This window comes from Nicotiana tabacum, chromosome 1 (genome assembly GCF_000715075.1).
Source record: "Nicotiana tabacum cultivar K326 chromosome 1, ASM71507v2, whole genome shotgun sequence".
In the NCBI taxonomy this organism is placed as follows: Eukaryota; Viridiplantae; Streptophyta; class Magnoliopsida; order Solanales; family Solanaceae; genus Nicotiana; species Nicotiana tabacum.
Window position 1 is genome coordinate 23,030,287 of NC_134080.1, and position 8,403 is coordinate 23,038,689.

At 37.2% G+C, this 8,403-nt stretch overlaps 2 protein-coding genes across 3 annotated transcripts; one reads left to right on the forward strand and one right to left on the reverse strand.

Annotated features, from left to right (window-relative positions):
* The first annotated feature begins 242 nt into the window (after nucleotides 1–242).
* LOC107773982 (uncharacterized) lies at nucleotides 243–3,762 on the forward strand. 2 transcript variants are annotated; one of them, XM_016593422.2, is made up of 2 exons: nucleotides 243–2,004; nucleotides 3,226–3,363. In XM_016593422.2, exon 1 carries the CDS (start codon nucleotides 345–347, stop codon nucleotides 1,968–1,970), a length of 1,626 nt encoding a protein of 541 aa, XP_016448908.2. In that variant the 5' UTR covers nucleotides 243–344; the 3' UTR covers nucleotides 1,971–2,004; nucleotides 3,226–3,363. The 2 variants fall into 2 exon arrangements, with proteins under 2 accessions (XP_016448908.2, XP_075103098.1); XM_075246997.1 differs by having other exon boundaries at nucleotides 244–2,004; nucleotides 3,276–3,762.
* Nucleotides 3,763–4,215: 453 nt separating this feature from the next.
* LOC107773983 (uncharacterized) lies at nucleotides 4,216–8,154 on the reverse strand. Its single transcript, XM_016593424.2, has 7 exons — nucleotides 7,878–8,154; nucleotides 6,184–6,354; nucleotides 5,830–5,994; nucleotides 5,596–5,760; nucleotides 5,102–5,236; nucleotides 4,675–4,772; nucleotides 4,216–4,588 (listed from the first exon to the last, which is right to left on the reverse strand). Exons 1-7 carry the CDS (start codon nucleotides 8,052–8,054, stop codon nucleotides 4,372–4,374), a joined length of 1,128 nt encoding a protein of 375 aa, XP_016448910.1. The 5' UTR covers nucleotides 8,055–8,154; the 3' UTR covers nucleotides 4,216–4,371.
* Nucleotides 8,155–8,403: the final 249 nt, after the last annotated feature.

Consider the following 8,403-nt stretch of genomic DNA (forward strand, 5'->3'; position numbering starts at 1 on the left):
TCATAATGTATGGGTAGTTAAATGGTATGACGATTAACAATTCGTTAGATTTGTGTTGATTCACAAGCAGATGGATTAAAAGTGCATATTACTATTAATTGAAAGTTAAATATATATAATCATATTTTATAAGGACCAAACCTAAAATTTATCGATATTTCTAGGATTAAAGTGCAATTTGTTTTTTCTTTTTCTGTTAAATCATACAGTAATAATATTTTGTTCCAATTTTCTGTTTCCTCTTTATTTTTTCCGTTTTAAGAAGAATTTGAAATCCTACCGTTCTGCTATTCATTGTTCACTACACCAAGCTCTCCTCTCTCCTCTTCCCCCGTAGCAAAGAAATGGAAGAACCAGAAGGACCAACGCTCCACCTAATAATGGAGAAGGGTCCTCTTTCTGGGCAAAAACTAGACTATAAACCCGGATACAAGATCCAAATCGGCCGGGTCGTACGCGGCAACACACTCCCTATCAAAGACCCTGGAATCTCCTCCAAACACCTCCGTATCCACTTCCAATCCGGTTCATGGGTGATCGAGGATCTCGGATCCTCCAACGGTACATTTCTTAACACTTTAGCAGTCGATCCATCTCGCCCCGCTAAACTTACCGATGGTGATAAAATAAAATTCGGCGAATTAACCTCCATCGAAGTCAAAATTGAAGCAATGAAAGTTGATTCAGTTGAAGAAGTTGAGATGAAGTGTAAAAATACCCGGCGAAATGCTAGGCGTAAGGAATTGGGGGTTATATATGAAAATTGCCCCCAATTAGGGTTTGGAAATGGTGGAATTGAGAATGTGGGTGTGGGTGTGGGTGTGGGTTCTAAAAGAACGACGAGGAGTTCTAAGAGTGCAGAAAATGAGAATTTAACTGTAATTGAAGTTGAGAAAGGGAGGAAAGCGAATCCGAGGAGGACTAGGGGTTCTAAGAAAGAGGAGAGTGAGAAAAATATGGTTGATAGTGTGAAGGAAGCTGAGAATTTTACTGTAGTTGATGTTGAAAGAGAAACAAAACGGGGTACACGGAGTAGGAAAGTGGAGAGTGTTAAAGATGGGGATGATGATGTGGAGGAAACTGAGAATCTTGCTTTAGTTGATGTTGGAAGAGAGACTAAATGGGGTACGAAGAGGACAAGGGGTTCTAAGAAAGTGGAGAGTGTCAAAGATGTGGATGATGGTGTGGAGAAAAGTCAGAGGCTTGCCGTGGTTGATGCAGAGCAAGAGAGTAAACGGTGTACGAGGAGAACGAGGGGTTCTAGGAAAGTTGAAAGTGTTAAAAATGTGGATGATGGTGTCGAGGAAACTGAGAGTCTTGCTTTAGTTGATGCAAAGCAAGAGAGGAAGCCGAGTCCGAGGAGGACTAGGGGTTCTAGGAAAGTGGTAAGTGTTAAAAATGTGGATGATGTTGTGGAGGACGCTAAGAATTCTGTAGCAATTGATGTTGAGAAAGAGAAGAAAGTGTATGTAAGGAGGACTAGATGTTCAAGGAAGGAAAAAGATGCAGAAAATATCCATGAAAATGCAGGTGGAAACATGGAATTGAAGCAACTTGAGAAAGGGAAGGGAAGTGCCGCAAGAAGGGAGTGTTTGGAGGAAGAGGGGGTGATGGAGAGGTTGGAAAGAAACCAAAAAGGTCGTGAAGAAGCAGTAGATAACAATGCCGACGAGGAAGTAGAAAGAAATGTGATTGATGAGGCGGCCGTGAAATTTGGAAGGGAGGGTTGCAAGGTGTCAGTTAATAATACTGGTGTAAGTATGAGTGAAGTCCAAGAGGAGAAGGAGGTGGATTTAGAGAAAATGACACTTGGAGAGTGGTTTGATTATTTGGAGGTTCATTTGCCAAAACAAATAATTGACGCCACTGAGGAGATGATTTTAGATATGAAACAGAAAACAGAGAAGTTTCAGGAGTTCATGTTGCAGCACAAGAATGCAAAGGGTTGTGATGGAATACCAGAGGGTTAGACCGAGGACCCAGTAGGGAGCTTTACATTCTTAGGTAATTTTTCTGTTGCATTGTTGTTTCTATCAAGAGAATTCATTTTCTAGACATACTTAAGTTTCTTATTTGCATAAATGCTGCTCTGTTGTATCTGTGTATTGTGAACCCTTGTTTACTTACAAAAACTGACAGATTCTCAGTTAGTTGAAGCAATCTAAGACGTCGATAACAAAACATTTTCATTCTGTTGTTAAACTCCCTTTCTGAAAGCTAAATGCTTAGTTTATTCAGTTGGAATTTTCATGCCCCTGTAAACAGAGTTGATAATTTGTTGGATTTTGTTAGCTCCCTGGTACTAGTGTAGATATGGCTTGGAGCTAGCTTTTTGCTATTTTCAGTTTTTTGATTGGTTAGCTTCCTGTAGTTATACTGAAGTTAAATTTTGATTCCTATTAGTAATTCTGCATCTTCTTGATTCCTTTTCTAATGCAATTTACTTACCTTATTAAAAAAAAAAAAGAATTCTGTTCTTTATTGACAGTGATGAATCTGATGCATATATATGTCCAATGTCCAGAAATTTAGTCCAATGCTCGATGACTTCTCAAGTCCAAAGCAGGGATACTTATCATTGAGTTATGCGTATATAGTTTAGAAACAGCAAAGGTCCAAAACAGTGTCTTGTGGGCACCAAACGTGGGACACTAGCCTGTTATTTCCAATTCTAATATAATATTGAATACATGGGCATTAGCGTTCTCAGTAACTGCATATTAGTTATAACATTCAGACTAGGTTATGGAATAGACTCCCATACTGTAAGTTTAAGTAAAATATTATGCGGTCAAGAATTTAGCAGAATTTCTAGTTAATAGCGCTAGAAGGATACATTGAGATTGTTGTTTGCTGCATCTGAGAATGCTTGAAAGAGACTTATTAGCTAGCACTAGTTAATGTCACCTGTCATGAGCTTTTAATTTCTAGTACCAATACCATCAGCTTGTCTCTCCTGGAACTGTAGCCTGTAGGCATTGTTTATGCAAAAAATAAGAAGATAAAGTACTCTATTTAGACAAATTAACTTGAGATTTATAGAGTACACTAAGCATCTATTGACGTATTAAGTTAGCGTTCGAATTTCTTATTGCTCATAGTCTGGCTGTTGATCATCGTGGAAGTAAGCATCGATCATTGGCTAATTTCTGTGTTTGATGAAAGAAAAAAGTGCCAGTATAAATTCTTATGGATAATGGAAAATTGGTTTTTGCTTAAAACCAGGTCGTTCCACATAGCTATGAAAAAATTAAATCACTTTCCTCTATGTGAAGGTGGTTTCAGAAGAGGATGTTTTTGGGAAGAAAAGTTGACATGCTTGGATGGAGCCTGAGATTCAACGGCATAAAAGTTAGAACCAGTTTTAATAGAAGATGTTCAACCTCAGATGAGACAGTTGAAGGCCGGAGGAGGAAGCGCAATACTGCTAAAGAAAAGTGTCCTACAAATTGAAGGGAGCAAGATGTTATAGCAATACATGCTCTGGCAGATGGCAGTGCGCTTACTGTTTCACCTGGGATGATGCTTCTGATTCAAAAATTGTTTCAGCTGACCTTGATTTCGGTTTCTCTAGCATCTTTCTCAACTTTGACATAGCAGATTGTAACATGAGTATTAATGCTAGAGAAGAATGATGGGGCTTGGAGTTATTATCAGTTTTTTGTAAATACTTTCTACTGCATTAGTTGTGCACGCTTGTGTATTGGACATGACAAATGAAGCATAACAGTAATGACTGCATGGTTTGGAATTTTTTTTTTCCATCTAGTTGTTAATACTAACAACATGAACATGTTAACAAAGATGAGACAAGTTTCCATAATCACAAATAGTTTAACGGCAAACAGAAACATCAAAATAGGCAATATCTCTTTATGAATCATGAAAATAAACTTTTAAATTTTACATGTGATTCTGTTATGTCACTTCTCCAGCAAAGAGCGAGAGAGAACTTGTGGTGATGATAGAATTTGCACCAATTTAAATCTTTTTAGTGATAAGTTCATATGTTTCTTTGATTCCACATGGTCTTCCTTTTCCATTTCTACGAATAGTTTGACCAATTCGAAAAAATTGTCAGCTTACAACTGGTTCCATATCTGAAAGTCACGAACCTATGAAATTTCTGAAAATAAAAAGCAAAACGAGCTTAGACCTTTCCACCACTGACATCATTAACTTAGCCATTGGCTACCAAACTATTAAAGAACCAGATTGATCAAATGCATCAGTGTACTAACAGTTTTTATACTTGGTAAAATGATTCTTCCATAATATTAAGATGAATAGTAGACAAGTCAAGAATAGATCAAGCACTATCCACCCTTGTTATCTGTTTTGTTACTGCATTCTAATTTTAAAGGCTGGATATTAAGACTTAGTAGATTGAAGAAACTTTTCATTCATGACTTCCTCAATAGTAACAGCTCGACCTATCTGAATAGAAAGCTGTGCAGCAACTCCAATAGCTACTGAAACCAAACCATCATGTAAACCAACAGCAGGAGCTTGTTCTCCTCTTGCTCTTACTGCTGACAAAAATTGGAGGTGCTCTAAGTAGCTTGAACCATGATGTAGCCCATCGTATCTGTCAAAGAAAATCGAATTGAAAACATGAGGAAATTATAGCGATAACAAAGACTTAATAGCTCAAGATAAGGCAAAATGAGTTACTTTATACGCTTATCTTCAGCTAGTAATGTTTGTACACCATTTCTTCCTTCAGCTCGTGTACCCCAGCGCACAATGCTCTCAGGCACAAGTGCTTCACCCTGTTAAATTTGAGAAAGAACATCAAAAGAGGAGGATGAGTTCAGAGCAAACTATGCAAGATATTCATAAGTGGGAGTTTATTACAATATCAGTGTAAGAAGAAAAGGAAGCCCGATGCACTAAGCTCCCGCTATGTGTGGGGTCCGGGGAAGGGCCGGACCACAACGGTCTATCGTACGCAGTCTTAACCTGCATTTCTGCAGTAGGCTGTTTCTATGGCTCGAACCCGTGACCTCTTGGTCATAACGCAACAATTTTACCAGTTACACCAAAGCTCCCTCTCATTAGTGTAAGAAGCGGAAGGGGATAAAGAGGGGAAGAGATTTACCTTTCCAATATCACCTACTACAGATATTTCTTGCTCATTTTTACTTCCCTCAGCAAACATACAGAGGTCAAGCATGCCACGACAACCATTGTCGAATTCCACAATAACATAAGCATTGTCAATTATATCAGGCACCTGAATATCGAAAACAGAAGTAGTTAGACCATGTCACAAGACTAACATCTCCCAAAACCATGTTTAATTAAGCATGCTTACTCTGCTTTATCTTGAATTGTTCAAAAACTTATGTGGATTAGCCAGTCGTCAACCCTAAACTACGTGATAGTGATCAGCTAGCTCCACAGTTCCAGTATTTGACGAAGTAGGACCAATAAAAGGTAGTTTTGAAGTTATGAATCATGAAAAATTAGACAAGTTTTCTTTCTATGTTTTAGATAGATGACTGCTAAATGTTGCTTTTGCGCTCTTTGAAATGCTATTTCTACAGATTATTTATATCTAATTGAACTTTTGTAGCAAAAGAAGTAAATTACCCGTCCATCATATACTTCATCTTTGTGATTCAAATCCATTGCTCCAGAAGCCATAACACGAACAGGATTAGCTCCAATGAAAAGCCTCATCAGATCAAAGAAATGACAGCATTTCTCTACTAGAGTACCCCCAGTGTTGCAGTTGAACCTATTCCAGTTATCGACCTATAAGAAGAACAAGTCATTAGCATTTGTCACTACAATGGAAGTAAAAGTTGTTAGCTGAATTACCACCTTAACAAGAAATGGAAATCGATGTTCTCGAATTGCCACCATCTTCACTTGTCCTAAAGCTCCTTCTTTAACAATGTCTATCAGTTTTGCAACAGGTGGCATATATCTGTACTCTAGCCCAACTTGTACCAACATATCAGATCTGCTTTTAGCAGCATTTATGACCTGATCCATATTTCAAAACCATTTCAGAATATGATAAGAGGGAAAAAGTGAATGTTTCATAGCTGAAAACAAGAGGCCTAGGAACTCTACAGAAGTAAGTCAATGTCTCCAGAAGATACATGCAAAAAATTTATGCTAATGCCGGTTTTTTGTTTCTCATGGAATAGAGGTATTTGAGATACTACTGACCTTTTGGCAGTCTGAAACATTTGTGCACAAAGGCTTCTCAACCAACACATGATGGGGTTTTGGATGATTGATGATATCCATTAGAATTTCATAGTGAGTCATGTTTGGAGTTGATACTACCACCACATCACACAGCCGACTTTCTAACATCTGCTTGTGCCCTGCAAAAACCTGTATGCAATGCAACGACATATCAAAATGTTACTCATCATTAAAGAAAAGGAAAAGATGCTAAAAGAAACATGTAACAATAATGTCTGTAGTGACTTCTTTTAAGTGAGTACATTGTAAAACAACCATCCTATAGCAGTAAATGGATGACACATTCATTCCCATATTATGCTTTTGCAACTGATACTTCCTAATATGTTTTGAGTAAAAAATGTGTTGTTTGACGGTGTCTTTCATGGACAATGGGGTTCATAGCAAAGTTCAGCAAAAGAAACCTTAATGCTTGACCAAGAATTGAGATTTTATAGGGCGCTGAATCTTTTCTACTCCCAGTTAATTAACCAGATTACTAGCTCAAATTCAAGGTTATATATCCATCTTCCTTCCAGCAGCAGGTACCACATGATAGATGACTTTATAAGCTGAGGTTTCCATTCATATATTTTAGATCGTAAAGGGCTTCTGAGTTTCTTTTTGTTTCTCCCGGTGTCCAGTACCGGCTTTGAGGCCAACAGAAACCCGGACTGGTGCCGGAAAGTCCAACTTTGGTTGTAAGTAAAGTGCTCTCTACCAAAGGCAATTCCATTCCCACGATTCGAACTTGACATCTCTGGCCAAGGATGGAGGGATAATTACCACCACACCACAACCTTGGGTGGTAAGGGCTTCTGAGTTGTTTATTTGTCTCACAAACTATTTCAAATATGGCTTCAGATTTTTTTAGCAATTCAATACCAAGGGGTTCTATTACATAATAAACATAACAATAATTATTATTATTATTATTATTATTATTATTACTATTATTATTATTATTATAGTTATAAGTGATTCAAATATAAAAGTGAAAAAAGAATTTTTGATTGCAGACATTGAATTCCGCCAGCAACAAGAATGGGAAGGAGTGATCCTAAAAGTTGACAAAGAAACAGCAAAAGATTTTTAAAGCTCAATAACATTTAAGAATGTAACAGTTCTTTTTTTTTTTTTACTTTCAAAACTTCTAACAAATTCAAAAGCCAGACCATTCATTGTATCTAGACATGATATGTTGATAGTGTTAACAGTAATAACAAATCTTTTGAAACTCCGCCAGATATGGATCTACCTTTTTTGCAGTTGGTGCAAACGTCCCATTGCTTTCGACTAGAACTACGTAAAAAAATTTAAATATACATTTAAACTATATCCAAATTCATTGTTAGCAACATGTAGCGATTGCAGGTTTACTCTGCCCCAGTTAATCTAAAATCTTGAATGTGCCTTTGAACAGGCTGAAAGTGTCTTTAGGCTATTTGCATGAGGCCTAGTGATCAATGGAGTACGTGAAAATCATCACCGGAAATAAGGATTTAAATCTTCTATCTGCCTAACCCTTGGTAGGTAGAGTTACGTGATGATCAATCAGGTACACAATAAAATAGTAGACTTACGTGTCAAGCTAATCCGGACACCATTATAATAAAACCAAAGTGGAAAACTAAGAAATTAACAAAATTGTGACAGGATGATTTAATTCATACCTGGAGAGGCCAGTTAAACGATTCTGCTAACTTTTGGGCATATTTTTGAGAAGGGACATGTGGGTCTGCTATACAAACAACAGCAACTCCTTCACTTTTGAGATGATAAAGATTGATTAAATGTTCTCTTCCCATCATCCCAACACCAATTATCCCATACTTAACTATTGCTACCATTGCTGCAGAGTAATCTAATTCTTGAAAATAAAAACAGAGAAGCAATGTCTCCACAAATCTCTCACAGAGATACTCTATAATGCAGTTACAAGTTGGTCACTTGCTTCATATATATATATATATATATATCCTAAGATATGAATTGACCTAAGTTGTTCAGCCGTGGAAGCCAATGATGCTTGGATGCAGCCCATCCCAGGACCCCGGACCATAAAGCGGATACTTTGTGCACCGAACTATTTTTTATGAGTTGACCAATTGGGTTTGTATGTTTTTAGCATCTATCATTTCAAAAGAATTAAATAAAATAATAATTCTACAGAAAATTAAAAATAATACTAAGTTAAGT